The sequence below is a fragment of the Coenobita brevimanus genome, chromosome 39 (genome assembly GCF_032717465.1).
Source record: "Coenobita brevimanus isolate Jiangsu-jjx chromosome 39, ASM3271746v2, whole genome shotgun sequence".
NCBI lineage: Eukaryota > Metazoa > Arthropoda > Malacostraca > Decapoda > Coenobitidae > Coenobita > Coenobita brevimanus.
The window spans coordinates 14365704-14393532 of record NC_136992.1 but is presented as its reverse complement, the minus strand read 5'-3'; the positions used below and the strand labels follow the sequence as shown (position 1 = coordinate 14393532).

At 41.9% G+C, this 27829-nt stretch overlaps 1 protein-coding gene and 1 pseudogene across 1 annotated transcript in view; one reads left to right on the top strand and one right to left on the bottom strand.

Moving 5' to 3' along the window:
- Positions 1 to 22838, bottom strand: part of Skp2 (S-phase kinase-associated protein 2) — a 65263-nt gene extending 42425 nt beyond the window's left edge. The window contains exons 1-3 of the mRNA XM_080270149.1: positions 22755 to 22838; positions 4796 to 4994; positions 2249 to 2369 (exon numbers count right to left, since the gene is read on the bottom strand). Coding sequence (XP_080126275.1) covers positions 2249 to 2369; positions 4796 to 4994; positions 22755 to 22777 — 343 coding nt within the window. The 5' untranslated portion in view covers positions 22778 to 22838. The remainder of the gene's footprint in view (positions 1 to 2248; positions 2370 to 4795; positions 4995 to 22754) is intronic.
- Positions 12710 to 12829, top strand: LOC145396922 (5S ribosomal RNA; annotated as a pseudogene).
- Positions 22839 to 27829: the final 4991 nt, after the last annotated feature.

Below are 27829 nucleotides of genomic sequence, written 5' to 3'. Positions count from 1 at the left end.
AAAAACCAGGCACCAAAATTTTGTTATATAGTTACCACCCTGATTAGTAAATGTTTTCCTGGTGTACAGGAAACCATTTGGCTTTTCACTCAGTGTAGGGTCACCCATAGGCAGAAGGGAGAGGAAAGAATGAAGGAAAGAAAGACAGAAGAGGGAGTGTAAAGTCACCCGTAGGCAGAAGGACAAGTAAAGAATGAAGGAATGACAAAAGAGGATGGAAGGAAAGAAAGATGGAGGAGAGGAAAGGGCAGACACCCGAGAGCAGCACTACATCGACTAGGTGGATGGTTAGCGCCCCCACCTTCCATTAACTTCAAGAAATTTGGCTTCCACATGACCAGTAATTAAGAGAATTTTCAATATCTATCTCGTAAAATTATACATCCTCATCACCATCATCATGTGAAACTGATCTACTTGATAAAGAGTTCTGTGACGAAGCCATTATTTTTCACGATCATTCTGATCTGTTTCCCGGCCTAACTAAGGACGGGATGAGGATATAAAATACAGGCACCTCTTGATTTACACAAGTTTACATAACACATTTTTAAAAATAACACAAGGTAACAAATCTGCCTTCTGATTACACGTTTTCTTAAGATAACATGATTTAACCCATGGATTGTGCAATTACCTTTTTCTTATTCCCCCCCCCTTGGTGTGCAAAAAACAAAGGAAATTTTTTTTTTTTTAAATAAACTTGAAGATACACATCCAGGACATCATCTGGTGATAAGAAAAAAAATCTCTCCCTCTCCATCTTTGCGTAGGGCTATGCGTAAGTTTACGTACGGGAGTAGTGAAGAAAACAAAAAATCAAATTAGTTTTTGTTTTTGTTTATTATAAACTTGAAGATAAATATCCAGGCCATCATCTGGTGAAAAGAAAAAAAAATCTCTCTCTCTCTCTCTCTGTGTCTTCGTATAGCGCCATGCGTAAGTTTGCATAGGGGTCGAGTTGTTCACGGTGATGCACGGCCAGCACAGCCTGAGCTGTGGCTCGCAATGCGACACTACCCAGCCTGAGCTGTGGTTCGTAATCCACGGGTTAAGATAAAACAAAATTCACGCCATGGGGCATTTCATTCTGTGACCTCCAGAGGTCTCAGTCTTTCCTTGCTAGAGGATGAAAAACATCACCAAATATGCATTCACTGTCGTACCACTTTCAAGTCAACATCACTGTGCTGTTTTGCCAGTGTTTTACACTGCTGCAAGTGGCAGCAAAATCAGCCCAGAAACCAGAATTTCAGTATTTGTTGACTGCAAAAATACTTGCTGATGCGTTTGAAAATATAAGATCAGGACTTCCTCTGCTGGAGAAGAATGACCCCAGTGTGCAGAGTTCTACAGTTTCCCGTAAGGTGCTGGCAGAGCTTTGATGCTACAACGAGATGTTGGGGGAAAAAAGACCACCATGCTAAACTTCTTTATGACGAAGAAGCCAGAGCCTGCTGCCAGACGAGAATCAAAGCAGAGGACAGATTAAGACGAGTTATTGTGATGTGAGCTGTGTGTGCCTCTCCTCTCTACCTGTACAGTGTGTATACATAATTCATGTGTAATTAAAGTATGGAATTATAGTATAACTGTATTTTATTTACCATACAATAGTCTAGAAAGTTCACAGAACCAAACTCCTTCACTTAACGCGTATTCTTATGGGAAATTATGTTTATGCAAAGTTCAGATTACATGTCTTCTGGACATGTACATTGAGAGGTACCTGTACTGTAGTACAATGAAGCTCATAAGGACACATTATACAGACAGGGAAAGTACAAATGGAACTGATGCTAATCCATTCCCTGAGGCCTAGCAGTCCTCCTACATACCATACACATTCACATATCACCATTTCAGTGCTACCATCCACCATCCATACTCAATACTGTACATGCTAACAGTATGTTATTATGGACTGGCGTGCTGGTACATATTAGGAGTGATTATATTACATGCCAGTGAATCCTGAGGAGGATTACTATATTTGCTTTAGCAATATTTTAATCTTCAGACAAATTTAACTTGAGTCAGCTCAGACAGCACATCAGTCCCATAACTATTTAACAACCACATCTTTGACTCTTTAATCAGCCCACTTTACCCACCCTTCCATTCACCCATCCACCAATCTACCTACTACCCATTCACCTTGCCACTCAACCATCCACAAATTAACAGCTTCATCCATCTACCCACCCAACCATCCACCCACTAATCCACGCAAACAGTATATACATACCATCTCCTGCAATTGAATCTATTCTTCTTCGTTTATATACAAAAAATTCTTCTTCATCTGTCGGGTCATCAGGGACCACAGTTGCATTCCTTGCAATGTTCTGATTTATGTGTTGCAGAACCTGAAACAACAATATGTATTATCTCCTTCATTCTAACTTCACTGCCTGGTTATACAAACATCCCTCAAAACTCCCTCCCTATCCCCCAAAAGGAGAATGGTGAGCTGTGGGAAACAGAAATTTAGCCTTGGTGGTCTGTGGGAAACAGAAATTTAGCCTACAGTTCAATGGGTTCACATTCCAGATGAGCCTGGGGCTATAACTACTACTAGTACTCACTTCTTCATTTCTAGGACATTTTGCCTAAATTCTTCCTGTAACCAGATGACACAATTCACCTGAGGGCAGACAGACCTTCTGAAATAGTGTTTAGATACAGCCTTCACCGACCTCATCACTATTTGAGGTCCTTCTGAAGTTGAATAAAGTTGTCTGGTAGTGGTCTATTATCTATCTATCTATATCTATCTTTCTCTCTCTCTCTATGTATATATATCTATCTATCTATTGCCAGACACCTCAATCCCATTTGGGGTGGCCACAAACAAATCGCCTCCAAGTCGCCCTGTCCCCCGCCATTTCACTGCCATGCTCCCAACTCACACCCCCCTCTCTCATATACCTCTCCACCCCATCTCTCCATCTCATCCTCGGCCTCCCCCTCCCTCTTCCCCCCTCCACCTCACTCACATACACTCTCTTCGTCAGTCTTTCACCCTCCATCCTCTCCACATGGCCAAACCACCTCAGTGTGTTCCTCAAAACGCTTCCTATCACATCCACATCCACACCACAACGCCCCTTTATATCCTCATTCATCAGCCTCTCTCTCCATGTGACTCCACAGGCTCCTCTTAAATAACTCATTTCCACTGCTCTCACTCTTGACTTGTGTCCTTCCAACAACGTCCAAGCTTCACTTCCATATGTTAGAGTTGGTATCACAATACTGTCATGTAGTAACTTTTTCACTTTCATGCTCACTTCCCCGTTTTTTATCACTGCTTTCAAAGAACCAGCGACCTTTCTTCCCTGCTGTACCCTTTCAAGCACTTCACCCTCCAAACCTCCATCCTTACTCATCACACTACCCAAGTACTTAAAAGTACTCACATTTTCCAATTCCTCACCATCCAACCTCGCTGTACATTCACTGACTTCACCTCTCTCAAAAACCATCACTTTACTCTTCCCTACATTCACCTTTAGATTCCGTTTCTTACACACTCTCCCAAACTCATCCACCAAGCCTTGCGGTTTCCCTTCGTCTTCACTCAACAACACATTATCATCTGCAAACAACAGTACAGAGAGTTTCCAAACACTATCCTCTCTCACCAGGGCCGCTCCAACATCCACTACCCTACCTTGTACCTCTTTTATTACCCCATCCATGTACAGATTGAACAACCATGGAGACATGACACACCCCTGTTTCAACCCAACTTTCAAAGAGAAAAATTCACTTAGTTCACCATCCACACGCACTGCAGCCTTCGCACCATCGTACATACTCTTCACAGCATTCAACAACTTCCTATCTACTCCATATATTCTTAACACTTTCCACAATCCTTGTCTATCCACCCTGTCATATGCTTTCTCCAAATCCATGAAAGCCGCATACAAATTCTCTCCCTTCTCTAGAAACTTTTCCACTAAAGATCTAAGAATGAATATCTGATCTACACAACATCTCCCCTTCCTAAAGCCTCCCTGTTCTTCTCCAACTAATTTCTCTGTTCTTTCTCTAACTCTGTCAATAATTATCCTACCATACACTTTTCCTATTATACTAAGAAGACAAATGCCCCTATGATTACCACACACTTCTTTTTCCCCTTTTCCTTTGTACAAGGGAATAATTATACCTGACTTCCAATTTACTTATGTATATATATACATAAGTAAATTCTTCTAAGCTCCATAAACACAAAAGTCCAAGAACTAAAATTAGGTTTGAAAAATCTGATAGACTAAATAGCTTGATGGTGCATGAAAGCATTAAGTGCTGGTGATAGTGCAACTGTCAGATGGGTTGAGTAACAATTAAACCTAGCAATACAATTAGGCCAATACTGTATTCTGTCAGCTTTGTATCAATTCTCGTGTCTCTTCCTTACAAGTTGCTTTATTTGTCGCATATGGCACATTCTCTTGGATGTCAGTCATACAAACATTACAATGCTGACTTTAACTGGGAATAAATGGTCAAGACTGAGACTTGAGTGCCTCAGGCGGTGGTGGTGGTAAGACTGTAAGGTGGGTTAAGTAAAACAGATAATAAAGCACATAAAGACTGTACAATTATATAAAATAAAAAATAAAGTCTAGTAAAGAATTGACAATTTGCCAGTGTACCTTAAGAGATGTTGGGTTGTGGTCATGCAAGTCTCAGGTGGGTCAGGTATTGCAGGGAAAAAAATATATACTGTATATATAAAAACAAAAAAATATCAGGTAAGACTGTACAATACGAAAAGTACCTTAGGCAGATGTGAAGTGTCAGTGGTGTGAGTCTGTGATGTGGGTGGTGTCGGTGAGGGCCCTGCTACAGCCTCCTCGTCTTGAAGTATGGAAAGCCCCATGTCTGCCAGCAACGGAGGGTTAGTACCCACGTCTCCACCCAAGCTCCACCGACTGCACTTCATGTTCTTGCTGTTCTCCTTGTCATAGCTTCGTTTTCTGCCAACAGCAATCTATCATCATCATTCAGATTTCCTTTCCCATCCCAAAGTGGGGTGAGAAAGGGTCCTGGGAGTCATTAAAAAATAAAATGAGATACATTACTGTACTAACCTAGGTCTGCCCAATGAAATAAGTCAGACTTCCATTCACTCATCATTCAAGCCCATGGAATCCTGGCTCCAACTGATAGGTCAAAAAACATTTCACACATAGCTTGCCAACCTGACAATCAAGTTAAATGGGGTGCCAAATCTTGGTCGTACATTCTTCCATACAATTTTAATCCAGCCAGCTCGAACTCATCAGTTCCCTAGCCTCGTTTGCCCCTATACCTCTCACTCATTTACCATATCTATCCAACTTCTTCTAGGCCTACCATGTGTTCTCCCACTTTCAAATTCACTCAGATATACCCTTTTCACAACCATTCATTGCCATTCTCTCCCTGTACCCATACCACCTAGCACTCTCTCTTCAACTCTGGTGTCCACAAACTTCTTTAATCCACATCAATCTCGAATCAAATTGTTCCTTATCCTATCCACTCTCTGCACTCCATCCATATTCCTCTACAGCCCCAATTCCACTGCTCTTACTCCTGACTTTTCATTTTCATGCCACACCATAGTCAAACCAGAATGTTTGAGTAGGCACTAAAGCTCCTTCATGCAAGCCTCTCGCAGCTGCCACACTTAGAGCTATGTTTCTTACCAAGGCCTTCATAGCACCAGCCACTTTCCCTGCCTGTGCCACTGTAGTTTCTACTTCTTTTGCACAATTACTTCTCTTTTCTATCACTGCACCTAGGTACTTAAACTCTCCCATCAACACCAGTCTCTCTCCATTCACCATAATATCACACTGGGAATCACCTTCTCTGAACAAACATCACCTTACACTCATGTACATTTATTATAACATTACATTAACCTGATGGACTGCAGGAGAGACCCCAAATATCTTTTGTTGAGGCTAAGTTGAAGGATTATCTGTTCTGTAAAACTGTGGCGCCTGAGGTGGGTGTTTTGTGGTGTGTGGGGCTGCACTCCCATGAAGTAACAGTGGATTGTCTGCGAATTGCATCTGGTGCTGGTATAGTACTGATGTAAAACTGACCACATATTCAATACCTGTACTGTACAATACATGAAATGGCATACCAGTATTCATTTCACTTACTCTTTCAATCATCTACTTTTATACACTGTACTGTATTAATTTATGAGGTGATATACTGGTATCTCACTGCTTATTTGGGGCTTACCTGAAGATAGAACATTGTCTATTACCACACACACACACAGTGTAATACCCAATACCCATGCCATTACATGCACAACCACACAGATACAAATTGAAGGTATCATAGAAAATTACTGGCCATACATCTTAACCTATGCCCTAACTCCCTACTCAGAGTAACATCCCCATCTACAAACATCTAAAGTAATCCAATCATTATGGCCAAGCAGACTGAATCAAACAAGATTCCACTGCAGACACCACCCGTCCCTACACTCATACAAACACAGACCAGATAAACTGTCTACAGGCAAATGATATAATGCAAAACTACTGTATACCCCATTCCTTACACCATATACTGTCATAGTGTTTATTACATAACACACAAGAGTTTTATAAATAACAGCTTCCGTCAAAACTTATTACCAGTCACATCTTAATGAGTTTTTTTTTTTTTTTCCCAAAACTATGCCATAATCATTTCTCTCATACTCATACCAACACTTCCCTCATCACTAATACCACCACTTATTACTTATCACCACCAGCTCTCTGGCTCCACAGCCACTTCTCTCATACCATCACCACTTCTCACCCATTATCACCACCAGTTCTCTCATAGCATCACCACTTCTCATCCCTCATCACTACGATTACTCTCACACCATCACCACCACTTCTCTTAGCACTTATCACCACCACTTCTCTCATACTATCACCAACTCTTTCATCACTCATACCATCCCCACATCTCATCACTCATCACCACCTATCTCATCACTTATACCATCACCACTTCTCTCATCACTCATGCCATCATCACCTCCCTTTCACATATACCATATACAGTACTTCCATCTTACCCTAATATATACTCACTTCAAAAGGATTTGCATTTCTACCTATTATTTTGACACAATTATTTTATGGAAAAAAATAACAATAAAAAAAAAAAGGAGGAGGTATTGCTAACCACTCAGTAATATCTGATGGTCCAGACTTTATTAAACATGATCCATTTGGCAGGGAATCAGACTCTGAAAGTATTCCACACTGTAGTCTTGCATCCACATCTTCTTGATGGCTTTTGTTAGGTGGGGCACAGATAAAGAATCCTGAGAATTAAGGTTCTGTTACATGTATGTCCAAATACAGTATTTTCAACTGGAATCTGGTCTTGGCTGTTCTTTTGTCATTACATATTGTGAAAATTGTTATCATTTGAACACTAAACCAGTTTTTTGGACCAATGACACTGTGCACCATCCTGCATAAAGATGCTACAACCATGAATGCCATAAATTGCAAGTAAATGCTGCTCTAACACCAGTCACCATTAATTGTAACATTCTGAGGGAGGAAATGCAAGCGACTTCTCCTTATAATACCATTAATAGTACCCTAGATCATGAAATGGTTAGGGTGTTTCAGTTTTCCTGGTGTACTGATGGTCATACCTACCAACCCTGTGCATGTCTTCCTCTAGCACCACTTACTAACACACTAGAATGAGCTCATCACACCACATGATGTGCTCTGGTGTCCAAGGGCGATATTCGTGGGCAAATTTAAGATAAGGCTGCGCATTTTTTTCTCATCAGGGCAACAGGCCAGTTCATCTCTTTTTGGAGATGATAATGAATGATGTAAAGTTGTACATTCCCAGAATATCAGAGTGGTTTCTTTGTAACTATGATGCTGTCATGCTATGGGTCTTGTGTGCAATAAACTCTCAATTACCCAATGCAATTCAGCCATGCCCTACGCCGGTTAAAGCAAAATGTCAGATACTGCATACCCCCCCATCGGCTCAATACAGTATTCATCGTTGATATTATGTTACTATCCCTCTCAAACCTCAGTCTTAAAAAGTTTCCCATGAGTAAAAGATGAAAATTAAGCATAAAATACAATAAAATAATGATACAGCAGTAGTGCCAGTTGACTCGTTTAAAAGCCGGTTGACATGTCAATACAGTACCGGATATTGCATAGAACCTCCGGTTACGTTCCATTTTGGCATCAGATATTGCTTTAATACAGCCAAGCGAGCAGTGCCAGAAATTGCAACAACGGATAATTAGGAAATTACTGTACTGTACTTCTCGCTTCAGAATAGTATCCATCTTGTGTGGTCTATTAGACTATGGATTTAATGGCAAGAACTGAACAGTTGGCAGGCCATTTAATGAACCCTTCAGTCTGCAGTGATGATTCTGACCTTTTCCTCACATGACATGCTCTTCCCAGGTATCTTGAGCAAGGACTGGCAAAATCTAGAGGAGGGAGAGGGTCCACAAAAAACACTTTAAAAACCAAGTGGACAGAGCTGGAAACAATGCACATGCATCCTCCTGTGATTGGAGTTCCATAACACTAAAGGCTTGTGGCAGGTAGAATGTGGAAATAGGAGTCATCATGTACTGTACAATCAAACATCAACTGGAGAATTTCATGTATTCATTCATTCATCATATAATCCTGTGTTGCCCCATGAGAAGCGTAGGAGCCCAGGGCTAGGCAAATTGGCCCTGACATTTAAGATGGGAGTGACCAGCCTCACTCATCCCTGAGTGGCATGACGTGAGCAAGAAACCCCAACCATCCCCTGGATATAAACCTGTACAGGCTAAATTCGGTTGTAGTGCCTTAATTACCCACTAAACCAGCAGGCACCATTCTGGTGATATGGTTACCACCCAGCATAGTAAATGGTTTCCCGGTGTACAGGAAACCATTTGGCTTGTCACTCAATGTAATTATCTGTAGACAGAAGGAAAGGGAAAGAATGAAGGAAAAAAAAGACAGAAGAGGAAGGAAGGAAAGAAGGAAGGAAGAGACGAAAGGGCAGTCACCCAAGAGCAGCACTACATCGAGTGAGTGGATGGTGAATGCCCCTACCTACCACTGGAGAATTTCAAAGATAAGACAAACTATGTACCGGTATACTGTATACACACACATATATATATATATATATATATATATATATACAGTGTGTGTATGTATATATATATATATATATATATATATATATATATATATATATATATATATATATATATATATACAGTGTGTGTATGTATATATATATATATATATATATATATATATTCAAAACTTTGGCCCTATCTCAGAGGGATAAATGATGCAAAACTTTCTGCAGTGAGTGTACTTTTGTAACGTGGCCAAAACTTCCATCTTTCCATCATGAACATTGCACTGCAACATGAGACCAATACTGAAATATGATGCTAATCATGAAGAAGAGCTATGGAAGCAATGTTTATCTATCTACTGTCAGACACCTTCATCCTGTAAGGGGTGGCCACAAACAAATCGCCTCAATGTCACCCTGTCCCCCGCCATTTCACTGCCCTGCTCCCATCTCACATCCCCTTCTCTCATATACCTCTCCACTCCATCCCTCCACCTCATCATTGGCCTCCCCTTCCCTCTCCCCCCCTCCATCTCACTCACATACACTCTCCGCATCAGTCTCTCGCTCTCCATCCTCTCCACATGGCCAAACTACCTCAGTGTGTTTCTCCTAACACTTCCTAGCACATCCACATCCACACCACAACGCTCCTTCACTTCCTTATTTGTCAGTCTGTCTCTCCATTTGACTCCACATGCTCCTCTCAAATAACTCATTTCCACTGCTCTCACTATTGACTTGTGTCCCTCCAACAAGGTCCAAGCTTCATTGCCACACGTTTGAGTTGGTATCACAATACTGTCATGCAGTAACTTTTTCACTTCCATGCTCACTTCCCTGTTTCTTATCAGTGCTTTCAAAGAACCAGCAACCTTTCTTCCTTGTTGTACCCTTTCAAGCACTTCACCTTCTAAATTTCCATCCTTACTCATCACCATACCAAAGTACTTAAATGCACTCACATTTTCCATATCCTCCTCAATATCTCTCTATCTATCTATTGCCATATGACATAATCCCGTAAGGGGTGGTCATTTGACTTTGAGTTATTTGTTTTACAGGGAGGGGCACTAACCCTTCACCAACCCACTTGTTGACACGTAGGGAGCACGTATGGTTTGGTTATATGGTTACCACCCAGCGTTGTGAATGGTTTCTTGGCTTACAGGAAACCATTTGGCTTGTCACACAATGTAAAGCCACCTGTAAAGGAAATAAAAGTAATAAGATGTGACAGGAATGATGGGAGAAATAGGAAGAGAGGAGGGCAGGCACAGAAAAAGAATGATAAGGCTAAGGAAGTAGGAGGCAGCATTACATCAAGTGAGTGGATGATGGTCGCCACCACCTACCACTTACAGCCACATTATTGTCTCATTCTGGCACTGATCTCCAAGAGGCAAGCTCCAAAATTATAAAAATCTCTGTCATGTTAAGGTGGGTGAACTATGATACCTGCACCCTCCTTTTACACACTGACTCATCACCCAGTATCTGCAATTGAAAAATTATACTATAAAGGATTACTGTACTACTACAGTATATAGCTAATGAATGTAATGCCCATTTCACTGAATACCCTGATGACTGTTTCGCCTGTTGTTGTTGTTTTTTTCTACAAACTGCCCATTCTAGATGCACTTCATTTCATTAACAAAGTTTCCAACATGTTTTCGTGCATTGGCCTTCGTCACCTATTGGCGGCTCTCCACACCACTTGATCTCGATCAGTCTTGCTATAGCTATCTATCTATTGCCAGACCCCACAATCCCATAAGGGGTGGCCATTTGTCTTTGAGATCGTGGTTTTACAGGAAGGGGCACTAACCCTCCATCAACTCACTTGCTGACACGTAGGGAGCACGTGTGAGTGGGTTATAAGGTTACGACTCAGCATCTAAATGGTTTCCTGGCTTACAGGAAACCATTAGGCTTGTCACTCAAAGTAAAGCCACATGAAAAGGAAAGAACAGTAATAAAATGTGATAGGAAAAATGGGAGAAATAGGAAGGGGGGGGGGAGAGAAAAAGAATGATGAATGTGAAGGAAGATGGAGGCAGCACTACATCAAGTGCGAGGATGATGGATGCCACCACCTACCACAATAGTTAAAGAAAATTTTCCTTACATACAACCAAGCCACCTGTGACAGGCTGATACCGATTCCCAGTGCCTAAACACAATGCCATCAAGTCTGGGTAAACTGGCTGCATGGCCAGGAGACAGTAGTGAAAGAAAAAGTTAATCTGTGTACTGTACTTCTAACCTCGGCACTCTGACATAGTGGTTATTTATTATAATCACTCTGGTGTTGGGTTTACTTAACCTCTTCACTCTTTAACCTCTTCACTCTGATGTAGTGTTTATTTAACCTCTTCACTCGGATGTGTTTGTTTAACCTTTTCACTCTGATGTAGTGTTTATTTAACCTCTTCATTCTGATGCATTTAGTCTCTTCATTATGATGTGTTTAACCTCTTCACTCAGATGTGTTTGTTTAACATCTTCAATCTGATGTGTTTGTTTAATCCCTTCATTCTGATGTAGTTTTCATTTAACCTCTTTCTTCTGATGTAGTTTTTATTTAACCTCTTCATTTTGATGATGTTTTTATTTAACCTCTACATTCTGATGATGTTTTCATTTAACCTCTTCATTCTGATGATGTTTTCATTTAACCTATTCATTCTGATAATGTTTTTATTTAACCTCTTCATTCTGATGTAGCTTTCATTTAACCATTTCATTCTTATGATGTTTTCATTTAACCTCTTTCTTCTGATGTAGTTTTTATTTAACCTCTTCATTCTGATGTGGTTTTTATGTAACCTCTTCATTCTGATGTCCAGGTAGTTTTCATTTAACCTACACTTCATTCTGATGTAGTTTTTGTATAACCTCAATACTCTGATATAGTTTTTAAATAACCTCTTCACTCTGATGTGTTTATATCAGTCTTGTTACCCTCAGGTGCTGGTGAGGAACACCCGTACACTGCTCTGATAATTATGACCGGGCAGTGGAGCTGCCTGGTTATACAAATATCCTTTGATTCACACCATATCCCCCAAAGGAGGGTGGTTGGCTGCACAAGAAGGGCAACTTCATTCTGCAGTTCACCTGGTTCACATTTCAGACAAACCTGAGGCTACAACAATTACTACCTGCTACCCTCAGACATTTACATTTAACTTGGAGGAGACTTTCTGAGCAGGAGGGGATTCATACAACCTTCGTTTATCTTAGAGGGGACTTTTTTAGCGGGAGGGGATTCATACAACCTTCATTTAACTTAGGGGGAGACTTTTTGACCAGGAGGGGATTCATACAACCTTCACTAACTTCTTCAGTATAAATGATCTTTCCTATCTTACATAAAGCTGTCCGGAGGTACAAAGAATAAACCATACCTCTGGCTGAAGGGATTCCGGTTCTTAATGACCATACTTATGATCAACTGCCACTACTACTGTGATACAATATGGGACACCTTCTCACAGCAACATCAATATAACTAGTCAAGTCTAATAATAAGGCATACCACGTTGAGTACACCGCTTCCCGTCCGATCAGCGAAGTTAAGCAACGTTGGGTCTGGTTAGTACTTGGATGGGTGACCGCCTGGGAACACCAGATGCTGTTGGCATCCCTACGTGTCAAGTGGGGTTGGTGGAGGATTAGTGCCCCTCCCTGTAAAACAATTAACTCTAAGCCGTTGGCCACCCCATTTGGGATACATGGCGTCTGGCAATGGATGGATGGATGGAAGTCTAATAATGTCTCTCAAATCCCTCTCTATCCCTTAACCCCTGCTGGGTTGATTCTTTGTAAGGTAGTTTACCTCCCTGAGTCATTGTTTTATAAGAAATATAAACTGTGTCTCAAATGAGGCTTGCAGCTAAGCCCATGCAGACCTTCACTGTGTCTCATATGAGGTCTGCAGCTCAGAAAGTGTTAAAAGAAGGATGGTGGACTGCAAGGGGAAACAACTTCAACCTGTAACCTGCCATGTTCACATTCAGATGAGCCTGGGGTTGCTGCTACCAATCTATCTATCTATTGCCAGGCACCTTAATCCCATAAGTGGTGGCCACAAACAAATCACCTCCATGTCACCCTGTCTCATGCTGTTTCACTGTCCTGCTCCCAGCTCACATCCCCCTCTCTCACATACCTCTCCACTCCATCCCTCCACCTCATCATTGGCCTCCTATTCCCTCTCCCCCCTCCACCTCACTCACATACATTCTCCTCGTCAGTCTCTCGCTCTCCATCCTCTCAACGTAGCCAAGCCAACACAGTGTGTTTCTCCTAAAGCTTCCTATCACATCCACGTCCACACCACAACGCTCCATCACTTCCTCATTTGTCAGCCTGTCTCTCCATGCGACTCAACATGCTCATCTCAAATAACTCATTTCCACTGCTCTCACTCTTGACTTCTGTCCCTCCAACAAGGTCCAAGCTTCACATCCATATGTTAGAGTTGGTATCACAACACTGTCATGCAGTAACCTTTTCACTTCCATGCTCATTTCCCTGTTTCTTATCACTGCTTTTGAAGAACCAGCAACCTTTCTTCCTTGTTGTACCCTTTCAAGCACTTCACCCTCTAAACTTCCATCCTTACTCATCATACTACCCAAGTACATAAATGCACTCACATTTTCCATTTCCTCCTCGTCAACTTCACTGTACATTCAGAGACTTCATTTCTCTTGAAGACCATAAATTTACTCTTCCCTACATTCACATTTAGATTCCATTTCTTACACACTCCCAAACTCATTCACCAAGCCTTGCAGCTCCCCTTCACTTAACAACACAGTATCATCTGCAAACAACAGTACAGGGAGTTTCCACACACTGCCCTCTCTTACTAGGGTTGCTCCAACATCCACTGCCCTACCTTGTAACTCTTTTATTACCCCCATCAATATACAGATTGAACAACTATGGAGACATGACACATCCCTCTGTCAATCCAACCTTTAAATAAAAAAATTCACTCAGTTGCACTATCAACATGCACTGCAGCCTTTGCACCCTCATACATACTCTTCACAGCATTCAACAACTTCCCATTTACTCCATATATTCTTAATATTTTCCACAATTCTCGTCTATCTACCCTGTCATATGCTTTCTCCAAATCCATGAAGGCCGCAATCAACTTCTTTCCCTTCTCTTGAAACTTTTCCACTAAAGACCTAAGAATATCTGATCTACACAACCTCTTCCCTTCCTAAAACCTCCCTGTTCTTCTCCAACTAATTCCTGTGTTATCTCCCTAACTCTGTCAGTAAGTATCCTGCCATATACTTTTCCTATTACACTAAGAAGACAAATGCCCCAATGATTGCCACACACACTTCTTTTTCCCCTTTCCTTCATACAGGGGAATAATTACACCTGACTTCCAATCCTCTGGGACTCTACCTTCCTCCCAGGCCAATCTGCACATCTTCCACATCCATTCTACTACTATCTCTCCCCCATGCTTCAGCATTTCATCACACACTCCATGAATTCCTGGGGCCTTCCCCATTTTGACTTTCTTCATTGCTTCCACAATTTCCATCCTACTAATTTCTTCCTGTTTTCTCACCTCCCTCCTTCTCCCAGCCATTCCCCAACCACTTATACTTGAATTACTTTCATTCTCCATGTCAATAATTCCTTAAAATGTTCTCTCCATCTGCTCACTTTTTCTTCCTTCTCCACTAATAATCTGCCATTTGTATCTTTCACTCCTTGACTAACTTCTTTAACACCCTGTCTAACTCTCTTTACCTCTTCCCAGAACATTTTATCACATTCCCTCCCCTTTACACTCAAATTCCTCATCCACTCTCTTCCCAATCTTTTCACCTCTCTCTTCCTCTCTGCATATAACTCTCTCTTCCATCTCTCAACTTGCTCCACACCCCCGTTTCTCATCCACTCACTATATGCTTTCTTCTTTTGTGCCACAGCCTGTCTCACCTCTTCATTCCACCATGCTGTTCTTTGCACCCCTTTTGTCTTCTCTTCAACCCACACACCTACCTCACATCTTGCACTTCTGAGAATATCTTGCACACACCTTCCATGTCTCCTATCTGCTTCAAATCATATCTACCCAATTGCTCGTCCACTTCTCTTTTATATTCTGCCTTTTTTTTTTCCATCCTCTTGTAACCTTTCCACTCTCCTTATAAGAACTACTTCCTCCTGTCCTTCTCTTCTTCTATTCCTCCATTTCATTTGAACACTGACTCTCACCACCACCAAGTGGCAGTCAGAAAGTCCACTACCCCAACCTCTATAGGCTCTTGCATCCAATACACACCTTCTCATTCAATCATCCACACACACACACAATCAATCATTGCCTTCCATTAATTCAGTCCACCACCCACCCTTCTCATCACTCGCCACGTACCTGTGGATCATTTTGTGTCTGAAGAGGGTATTGGCTATCACCTACCCCCTCCTGGCACAAATGTCCACTAGAGCAGAACCATTCTCATCCATTTCTGCCGGCACACCCCATTCACCAACTACTCCATCCACCTTCACAGTCCCTACTTTTCCATTCATATCTCCAGTCAAAAACACTCTCTCATTCCTTTCAAACTTTTCCATGCACATTTCCACATTTGTCCAAAACTTTTCTTTCACTCTGCTTCCAAGCTCTTGCACTGGCGCATACACACACACAATCGCCCACATTTGAAGTCCAACTTTCAATATTACCTCCAAAATCCTCGAGCCAACTGATCCGTGCCCTCTTATATTCTCCTTCCATTTCTTGCACTCGATATACAATCCTCCTTTTGCCCTCTCATGCTCACCCACTCCTGAGCATATACCCCATCCATACTCTCACTCTCTCACACTCTCATCTCTCCATTTAGTTTCAGTTAATCCACATACATCCACTTTTGTACCCTCAAGCACCTGGACAATCTCTGTCTTTCACCTCATCATTTGCACCCCTTATATTCCATGTCGCAATCCGTACCATGTCCTTTGTTTGGTCTTTAGTCGTCATCTGTTGGTCAGTTCTGGTTCGAGGTCTTGTTCACAGCCTATTTGTAGTTAGCTGTTTTCCGGAGAAGGCCACTAACCCTCCGCCAACCCACTTGTTGTCACGTAGGGAACACGTTAGTTAGTTATAAGGTTACCACCCGGCATTGTCAATGATTTCCTGGTTCACAGGAAATCCTTTGGCTTGCCACTCAATGTAGAGGTACCCTAAAATCAGAGAACCGCTACACTAAGTGGGTGGATGATTGGTGCCCCCCCCACCACTACTACTGGATTAATCTGTATAAGATTGTCACTTCTACCTCTATACATTAATTTTATATGATCTCCATCTATCTACTGCTAGACCTTAATCCCATAAGGGGTGGCCACAAACAGATCGCCTCCATGTCGCCCTATCCCCCACCATTTCACTGCCCTGCTCCCGGCTCACACACACCCTCTCTAATTATATGGTACTGCATTTTAAAATCTGTATCACAGTGGTTCAGTGATCTCTCAATTTGCATGCAACCCAGAATCTGGACTCAAAACCCAAGTTATAATGGTATGTAGATCCTCACATAAGCTTCTGGTAGACTCTTTTACCTTAAACTGGCCCAGAGTTTTGTCCCATAGCTCAATCTATACTATGACTCCACATCTTTCCACAGCACTTGTGACTAACATAATATTTCAGCATTCTATCTATCTATAGCCAAGTGCCACAATCCCATAAAGGGTGGCCATCTGTATCTGTGTTTGTTGTTTTACGGGGAAGGACACTAACCCTCCACATTCCCACTTGCTGACACATAGGGAACATGTATGGGTTGATTATACAGTAATCCCCATACTATCCGGACGTCCACTTTCCGAATATTGTAGGCCTGGACCTTCGGAACCCAAAAATGGCCCCAAAAATAGAAAAAAAAAAAAAATCCAATTTTTTCCCTACCCATAATTTGGAATTGCCACGCAGCGCCGAACAGCTGTTTATACCAAAGCCCCTTCACCCCTTCCTTCCTCTCCATTCCCCCCTCCCCTGTCAGGGTTGTCATTTGGTATTTTTCTTAACCAAATGTGGGCCAATTTGGTAATGAAAAATTCATTTGGTAATGAATCAGAATAATGCATTACCAAACGGATTTTTCACATGTACAGTATGAGGATACATAGGATGGAGATGGTGGATTGTCTACTCTCTTTGCTAGCCTACATAGTGTGTAAATAATCAACATGCTGTTAATTATAAGGAGAGCGATTACATGTATTTCCACTTATATATATAAATAGTGAAGAATAAATGCTAGCTTTACGAATTTGGTAATGAAAAGTTAAATTTGGTAATGAAAATTGAGGAGTTTGGTAATGTGGCTGAGCTGTGATCTGGTAACCCTGCTTCGCCTTCACCACCAGTTACTACATAACTGCGATCACAAGTAGATGCTTATTGCAATGGATGCCCCACTTGCTCGTTTTTGTGAATAAACAGTGAATAAACTGCAATACCACACCACTAGACCACATTGGAATTTACAGTGGTGTGCAGTGTTAAGAAATTGGAATTTAGAGTGCAAATGATTAACTGTGGAGTGCAAACTGGCAGTTGTAACTGGCGTGGTGCAATTAAAAATGTGCAGTGTTAAACAATTATAACTCACAGAGCAAAGAATTACTGTAAGTGCAGCACAACACTGGATTACTGTACATGCTTCAAGAGCATTTTCACCACTCCCAAAGCCAGCCACAGACGTGCTGTAAGTACCCTGGATGAGGTACAGTCACTTCTAATTCCTCATTCTTTGGTTCCTTTTCATTTATTTCATGCTTTATGTCCATTATTGGTGTGAATACGGTCTTAAACAGGTTTAAATAGGTACTATGCATGTCCGGTAGGGAGTTATTTAGGTGGCTTTCAAAGTGAGGCTGGGTTAGGGTCCTTAAGTACCAGTCCAGGAGCCAGGGGCCCACTTTCCGGACACGCCTTTGGCTCTATTACGTCAGATAACAGAGGGATTACTGTATAGTTACCACCCAGCCTTGTCAATGGCTTCCTGGTTTCCAGGAAACCATTAGGCTTGTCACTCAATGTTAAACCACCTGAAAAGGAAAGATTAATAATAAAAAGTGACAGGAAGGATGGGAGAAATAGGAAGCGTGGAAGGCAGACACAGGAAAGGAATGATGAGGGAGAAGGAAGAAGTAATGTATGTAGCACTTCATCAAGTGAATGGATGATGGTTGCCACCACCTACCACTAATTTAGAATTCCCAGTCTATTTTTTACAACTAAGCACTCAAGATGGAGATAGCAGTTTTAGGCTATGCTAAAGTAAAAGCAGTACAGCTACTATAATTAAGTTCTCAGCCAGTGTTTCCCATCACACACACAAAGTGACTAAAATACAATGGCTACTTTCACATGCATTGTTCTCACTTCACACCTATTTATAATTCTGTACCACGGGGGTACTGGAGAGACACCTTCATGTGATGGCATCGATATGACCTTATGGCTCAACTACCAATACAAATACCCCTCAACTACTTACCTGTCCCCCAAATGGAGGATAGTGTACTGCTAGAGGGAGACACCTTCATGTGGTGGCACCAATATGACCAATTGGTTCAACTAAATTATGCAGTTATACAAATGCCCCTAAACTACAGTATTTCTCTATCCCCCCAAAGGACAATGAAGTACCGTACTGTTGGACAAAGGCAGTTTAAACCTAACATTACAGTCCACTGGGTTCAAATTTCTGATAAGCCTGGGGTTCCAACTATTATTATTAATACTAGTACAGTACTACTAATACTACTGCTTCACAAGGGGATGGATGAAATCTGAGAGTTTCTCTCCCTATGATAAGAAGGTTCACTCCTGCTTAAGATGTCTTACAGACTGATGAAAAAGCAAATATAATTTATCTGAAACACCATAGCCATGAAGTGACACTACTGTACTACCAAACCCTACTTCCAAACCATATTACAGTACTGTACACCTTCTTTACATGAAAATCTTATAAGTTACATGGTACTTTTCCCTTTTTTTTTTTTAAACTGCCTAACATGATTATATTAAGATCCAAATCCACAGTAGAATGAATTTCACTTTCCATAATCACCGCCTCGGACCAGGACAAACCATATGTTGACGACCAAGGAACGGACAAAGGACATTCTAAAGATGGGCACGTGGAATGTGAGAGGAATGAATGATGAAGTGAAAGAGAGAGAGATTGTTCAGGTGCTTGAGGATGCAACAGTGGATGTATGTGGACTGACTTAGACTAAATGGCAAGGTGAAAGGGTGGTAGTATGGTTTAGGAATATGTGTGGGAGTTCATGAGAATGAAAGGGCAAGATAAGGAGTATGTATGATGATAAGCAAGAAGTGGAAGGAGAATATAAGAGAGTATGGAACAGTGGGTGCAAGGATTGTATGGGTGAGGATGAAAGTAGGTACAGGGTATACAAGCTTGGGCGACAGTATGTGTGTATGCCCCAACAGAGGACCGAGTGACAAGAATGAAAGATGAGTTTTGAGCGAGTGTAGATGCACATATGGACAAGTTTGAGAGGAACGAGTGTTTTTGACTGGAGACATGAATGGCAAAGTTAGGAATATACGAGTGGATGGAGTGGTTAGTCAGTGGGGTGTGACAGCTGAAGTAGATGGGAATGGTAGTGCTTTGGTGGACATCTGTGCTACTAAGGGGTTGGCAACAGCCAACACCTTCATCTGGCATATGACAATCCACAGGTATACATGGAGAGTCATAAGGAGGATGGACAGTGAACTTGTTGAGTGAAAGGCAATGACAGATTACATGAGTGTGGATAAGTGAATGAGAAGACAAGTGTTGGATGCAAGAGTGTGGCGAGGGTGGGGGAATGGAATCTTGGACCATCACTTAGTGATAGCCAAGGTAAGGCTGCAAAACAAATTGGGTGAACAGACCAGGGGAAAACAGGAGGAAATAGCTCCTGTGAAAACAGTGAAGTTGCAAGACAGTGAGAAAATGGCAGAGTATAAGAGCATAGTGGAAGAAAGATTGGGAAGGTATGAGTTAGAGCAGATGGAAAGGGTGGAAGAAATATGCAAGATATTCACAGAAGAGATAGGTGCAGAGTGCGAGGTGGTTTGTGGTGTGAGGAGGAGATGCAGGGGTGTGCAGTGGACAACATGGTGGAATGATGAGGTGAAACAAACTGTGGAACAAAAGAAGAAGGCATATAGCAACTGGCTAGCGAGTATAAGTAGGGGAGAAGATGAAGAGATTCGTGAAGGAGAGTAAGAAGAGAGTGGATGAAGAGTTTGGGATCTGAGTGTGAAATGGAGGAAAAGTAAGAAATTGTTTTGGATGGAGATTAAGAAAGTAGGACAGTATGACAGGGGAAATAGTTGCGGAGTGAAAGATGGGAACAGATTGCTGGTGGAGAAGAGAGAGAAAATGAGGAGACAGAAGGAGCACTTTAAGGATTTGTTGAATGTAGTGTGTGAGAGCAGTGCGAGTATAAGTGGCTGGAGAATGGATGAGAGAAGAGATGAGAAGAGGGAGGAATAGATCAGTAGGGCAGAAGTAGCAGAAGCAATAAAGATGATCAAGATGGGAAAGGCCCCAGGAATTGATGGGATGTGTGGTGAAATGCTGAAGTATGGGGGTGAGATTGTTGTGGAGTGGGTATGGAAGTTGTGTAGATTGGCTTGGGAAGAAGGAAGGGTTCTAGAGGACTGGAAATCAGGTATAACTGTTCCGTTATACAAAGGAAAAGGGGGGAGAGAAGTATGTGGTAACCATTGGGGTACCTGTATTTGCCTTCTTAGTGTGATTGGAAAAATATATGGTAGAATACTAACTGACTGGGTTAGGCATATAACAGAGAAGCTAGCTGGAGAAGAACAAAGGGGATTTAGGAAGGGAAAAAGGTGTGTGGATCAGATATTTGTTCTAAGATGTTTAGTGGAGAAGTATCTAGAGAAAGGAAAGAAAGTGAATCCTGCCTGCATGGACTTGGAGAAAGCATATGACAGAGTAGATAAGCAAGGTATGTGGAAGGTACTAAGAATATATGGAGTGGATGGGAAATTGTTGAGTGCTGTGAAGAGTATGTACAAGAGAGCTAGGGCTACAATGGGAGTGGATGGCGAGCTGAGTGAGTTCTTTGATCTACATGTGGGACTGAAACAGGGATGTGTCATGTCTCCATGGCTGTTTAATATAGTACATGGATGGGGTTGTAAAAGAGGTGCAGGATGTGGGGTTGGCTCTAATGAATGAGGGTGAGGTGTGAAAGATTCTGGTGTTGCTGTTCGCTGATCATACTGTATTGTTGGGTGAAGATGGATGGGAGTTGCAAGGTTTGGTGAATGAATTTGGGACAGTGTGTAAGAAGAGGAATCTGAAAGTTAATGTAAACAAGCATAAAGTTATGGTGTTTGAGAGGAATGAAGCCACAGAATGCACAGTGAGGTTGGATGGTGAGGATATGGAGAGTGTGAGTGCATTCAAGTACTTGGGTAGTGTGATGAGTAAGGATGGAAGTTTGGGGGATGAAGTGCTTGAAAGAGTACCGTACAGCAGAGAAGGAAGGTTGTTGGTTCAGTGACAGCAGTGATGAGAAACAGGGAGGTGAGTATGGAAGTTAAGAAGTCACTGCATGATAGTACAGTATTGTGATCCCTACCCTGACGTATGGAAGCAAGGAGAACAAGTCAAGAGTGAGAGCAGTGGCAATGGGTTACCTGAGAGAAGCTTGTTGAGAGACATGGAGGGACAGGTTGATGAATGAAGAAGTGAAAAAACATTGTGGGGTGGATGTGGGTGTAATTGAGAAGGTGTATACAGTATAGGTGAAGTGGAGGGAAGGAGAGACTGAGGATGAGGTGAAGGGATGGAGTTGGGAGGTATAAGAGGGAGGGGGGAGTGAGTTGGAGGGAGGGCAGTCAAATGGTGGGTTACAGAGCAGTCAAATGGTGGGTGACTTGGAGGCATTTTGTCTGCGGCCACCCTTTGCGGTAATATGGCGTCAGGCTATAGAGAGACAGATAAATAGATAATCAGATACTGGTATCATCAATCACATCATGTGCCAAATTTAAATTATTCCAATCAACTGATACTGCAAACTGGAAGAAACTTGAAAATCAAATTCATTTGCAGCAATGGAACTTTAATATGCATACCTTTCTATAAATTACTCAGAACTTAACAAAATGCGTCAACAAAGTATACTATTGTCAAGGGTTTTCTGTGCTGCCACGTACTCTTTGTCCAGCAACTACCGCACAAAAACCACAAGTAAAAATAAAGCCACCACCTCATAAATCAATCAGTCTGCTCCTCTTATGCAACCCAATACACGTCCGAACCCATAAACTACCGAATTAATGTATTAACAAGACAAACATTTGAATCATCCCAATCTGACTGGTATACGGTTTTGAGATGGTCACAAGTTCTAAAGAGCTTTTAATTCTCTTAGAGTCGTCTACTGTTAGGTAAGTCCACAGCTCTAAGCCACTATAACTAAAGCTTTCACATACATACCCTGTCTGCGTTACCAAGTCCATAACAAACGCATAAATCTAGGAAAAAAATGAAAACTCTCCTCTCGCGTCGCCTTCCCTCAAGAATAATTTGGGCGCCAAGTTTGTTGACATGATCAGCTGGGTGGCGGCGCTGTGTTCATTAGAGAAATATTTCAGCTCTGTCAATTTGTTCTAACATAAAACTTTATCCACTGCGAAACGTTAATCCTTACCTTGATCTATGAGAAGATGCGTCTTTGGGTTTCATTTCTGCACCCATTTTAGACGTCCTTTTCATCTTCCAGGTGACCAACACTCATCTCCCAATCACACGTCCGTACTCTGACCACCGCCGAATTCAAAGCTCTCACCCACGCATGCGCCATATTGTAGCATGATTACTTACAGGAATCACAGATTTTACTTCACTGAATCTGAAACAAAAATTCAAGAATAATGTGAGAACTGTATCAACACACCCACACACCCACACACCCACCCACCCACACACACACACACACAAATGGAAGCAGGAAAAACTAGCTGCCCTCACATCTGTCACTTTCCTGTCCATTCTTCTTGCATGATTGCATTCTCCTCTTCGTCTAAAAAGTTTGTTTATTTCTTTGACATAACTGGTATGTCCATGTATAATAGTCCTTGAGGTTAGGACAGAAAGGTATGGACTAAACTGGGCGGGAACTTGAAGAAAGGTGACTGGAATGGCGAGCAGGATGGAAGGTTGATGCAAGTACTCTCATCCTCGGGCTGATCAGACAGGAGAAATGAACACCAAGTTAGGATGAAGGCGAGAATGTAAGGCATTGCACTTTAGGTAACTGTAGGACAAAGGGTATGTTAGTATACTACCCGCATTAAGGGAAAACTGTGAAGTATTGGACTGGAATGAATCTGGCATTTCGAGAATGACAGCTGCTGAGGATTTTTTTTTTTTTTTTTCAGAAGTGGACTGTAATGTTTGTGAAGCAGAGTGAGAGAGTAGATGAAAGGACGATATGGTCATAAAAAATACACTGAATATGAGCTTTTTCCGTTCCCACGCACCAACCTTCCAACCACAACCTGTATGTTCCGCATATTAGCATATCACAAAGCTTTTTCACACACAACTTTTTCTCATAGTCTCTCACAATCTGCACTAATGATAATAAAATACATGTTTACTTTTTATGTGCAACGTGCATTCAAAACACGTGAATAGGCTACCAGTGGGATGGTCAGGGAAACAACAAATGAAAAGAGGTGCAGAGAAACAACAAATGGAAAGAGGTACAGAGAGTCAGACAGGGTGGTAATGAAGTTAGCAGGGGAGTGAAAGATAAAAATGGTAGATTACTAGTGGAGAAGGGAGAGTTTATTTGGGCATAATGTTCATGCAGTCGTCATTCGTCCTCCGGCCCGTTGTCAAATCGTGAACTCAATAGTAATAGTTTCTATTGATGATTCATTTGTGCAATCGGCAAGTAAATATCCATTTAACTAAATTAATTCAGGAAGGGATGGTGATGACAAGACCTCCCTCCTCAGCTCACATAAGAAGTAGGCTATAATGGTTATCTTCCTTACTGAGCCTTGCACAGCCTTTCTGTAGCCAGACGCTTTAATCCTGTAAGACGGGCGTAAGGGGTGACCATAAACAATCGTCTCCATGTCTCCCAGTCCCCGGCCATTTATTGTCCTCCCGCAGTTTACACCTTCCTCTCTCATATTTCTCCCTACTCCATCCCTCCATCTTATTCTCTGGTCTCCCCCTCCCTCTTCCCCCCACGACCTCTCACAAACACTCTAGTGGTGGATGGGGACGCCCATCATCCGTGCACTCACTCAGGGCTACTGCAGGGTGACTCTACACTGAGTAACAAGCCAAATTATTTCCTGTATGACAGGATGAGAAATATGGAAGGAATTTGAGTGTCAAGTGAAGGAATGTTAGAAAATGTTCTGGAAAGAGGTACAGAGAGTCAGACAGGGTGGTAATGAAGTTAGCAGGGGAGTGAAAGATAAAAATGGTAGATTACTAGTGGAGAAGGGAGAAAAGGTGAGCAGGTGGAGAGAACACTTTAAGGAATTGTTGTACATAGAGAATGAAAGTCATGCGAGTATAAGTGGCTGGGGAATGGCTGGGAGAAGGAGGGAGGTGAGAAAACAGAAAGAAGTTAGTAGGATGGAAGCCGTGGAAGCAATGAAGAAAGTCCAAATGGGGAAAGCCCCAGGAATTGATGGAGTGTGTGGTGAAATGCTGAAGATTGGGGGGAGATAGTAGTCTAGAATGGATGTGGAAGATGTGCAGATTGGCCTGGGAGGGAGGTATACGTCCCGGAGGATTGGAAGTCAGGTATATACAATTATTCCCTTGTGCATAAAGAAAGGGGAAAAAGAAGTGTGGTGAGTGTAGCCTATACACTGTATATACACTGTATATGGCTAGTGAGGGAGTGATCGCCCTCTACCTACACAGATCAAAAGCCCTCGGGAGCAGGGGGGTGGTTGCTTTCTCAGGCAGAGGAACTCCTTGAGAGTGAAATGGCTGGGAAGCATGCCGGCACGTGACTGGCTACAGCATAGCTGGGTCTTTCGGGTGTGGGCAATCAGGCAAGTTAGCTGCCTACTGCGACCGCAACACAATGGCGAGGTGTTCAGGAAGTTAGCCAAAGAAACCTTGATGGACTCTGAAAGAACAATAATGGCCCCCAGTCCCGTGCAGCCCTTAAATGGGCAGGGGTGCTAAGAATCTCACGGTTGCCTCAATTACAATCTAATTCCTTTGTTAATGCAAAAAATACAATTAAAATTGGTAACTGGAATGTGAGAACGCTAAATCATGACGGTAAAATCGATGAGTTAGTGAAGGTTTTTCAAAATTACGGACTTGATATTTGTACTCTGACAGAAACTAGATTAACTGGAGTCGATAAGTTGGATTTGGAGGATGGTATACGTTTATTGATATCTGGCCGACAGGACGGAATGCATTATCAGGGAGTAGGATTGTTGCTGGGTTGTAAGGCAAATAAGGCTTTTATGTGAGTGGGATCCTATAGATGAGCGATTGTTATACGCACGGTTTAAATCAAATCATGGCAACATCAGTCTGTTTGTGTGTTATGCACCTACTAATGATGCACTCGATGAAAGGAAAGACACATTTTATGAAAAGTTGCAAGAAGGAGTAGGAAGGGTACCTAGACATGATATTTTGATCTGCGTTGGAGACTTTAATGCAGTAATGGGCTGTTCAAATGAGGGATTTGAGGCATGTATGGGTAAGATGGGAGTTGGTAGTAGGATGAGTGAAAACGAAGTGAGGTTTGGAAGCTTCTGTCTAGCAAATGACTTAGTCATCGGGAGCACACTCTTTCAGCATTGCAATATACACAAGACAACTTGGGTGTCGCCGTGTGGAAAATATAAAAATCAGATTGATCACATCGCTATCAGTAGGGAGGCATAGAAGTTCTCTGCTAGATGTTCATGTTAAACGAGGTGGATATTGGTAGTGACCATCAACTCAGCATTGCAAAAATAAGGTTTAAACTTAAAAATCAGAAGAAGGAAAAATCTGGTGTCGGTAGATACGATATTGTTAAGCTTAGAAGGGAAGGCGAACAAACCCAGCAACCCAGATTAGAATGCAGAAATAGGTTTTTGATGTTGGAAACGTTGGAAGAGGGGGGGAGAAGTGTAGATTAGATGTGGGAGGATGTGAACAAAGTTTTGCATGAGACTGCTGAATGTACGATTGGAAGGAGACATAGATTCAGGAGAGAAAGAAATGGATATCAGAGGAAACGTGGGATATGATAAAAAAGAGGTGAGGCTAAATTGAGGAGTGAGATGCAATGCGTTGATGAACGAGAGATTGAATTAGCAAGAGCTGCGTACTGGAGTTTGAATTCAGAAGTAAGAAGGTTAGCTAGGAGAGATAAAAGAAGATGTGTGGATGAAAAGGTTGCAGAGACTGAAATCTTAATAAACAAAAATGATGGACAGAGTCAAAGAATAGCATATGAATCGATTAGAGAACTGAGTGGTAATGCAGGTAAACGCAAGGAAATACCAGTTAGAGACAGGGAAGGAAATTTATTGACCAAAGATGGAGACATTGAAAATAGATGGAAAGAGCATTTTGAGACAGTTCTTAATAGACCAATACCACCAGAAGAGGATATACCGTCTGCTCAGGAAGATTTAAATATAGAAACAGGAGAGTTGAGGCTTGCACAAGTGGAGAAAGCAGTAAAACAGTTAAAGAATAATAAGGCACCAGGGGAGGATGGTTTATTTCCGGAAATGTTTAAAGTGGAGGGGGATAGATTAATAATGATCTTGACCAAGCTATTCAATAAGATATGGGTGACGGGGTTACTACCATCAGTTTGGAAGAATGGTGTAATTGTTAAAGTTCCGAAGAAGGGAGACCTGAGTGAATGTGGTAATTGGAGGGGAATCTCTTTGTCACCGATAGTTTGAAAGTTTTCAGTAGAGTGTTGTTAAATAGGTTGGAGCCGGTGGTTGAGGGTATTCTGAGGGATGAACAGGCTGGTTTTAGAAAGGGACGTGGTTGCAATGATCAGATCTTTATAGTTAGGCATTTGATGCAGCAAGTTAATGAAATGAGAGTAGGCTACCGTTAAGTCTTTGTTTTGTTGATTTTGAAAAGGCTTTTGATAGCGTTTCGAGAGAGACTATGGGGAAGATCATGAGACATTATGGAATACCAGAGGAGTTTGTGAGGGTCATTATGAACATGCATGACACATTTTGTAAAGTGATGGTTGATGGTTGTCTGAGTGATTCGTTTGAAGTCAAGTCCGGAGTAATTCAAGGTGGTGTTCTATCGCCTTTACTATTTATATTGGTCATTGATTACATTATGAAACGCGTTGGAACAGAAACCGGTGCAGGTATACTTTGGGGAGAGAACAGGAAACTTTTGGATTTAGATTATGCAGATGATATAGTTTTGATTTGTGATGGGCCAGAAGAGATGCAGAGAGTGTTGGACTGTTTGGTGAGTGAAGGTCGCAAGGTGGGTTTGGTTATTAATTGTGGAAAACCTGAAATAATCAATAT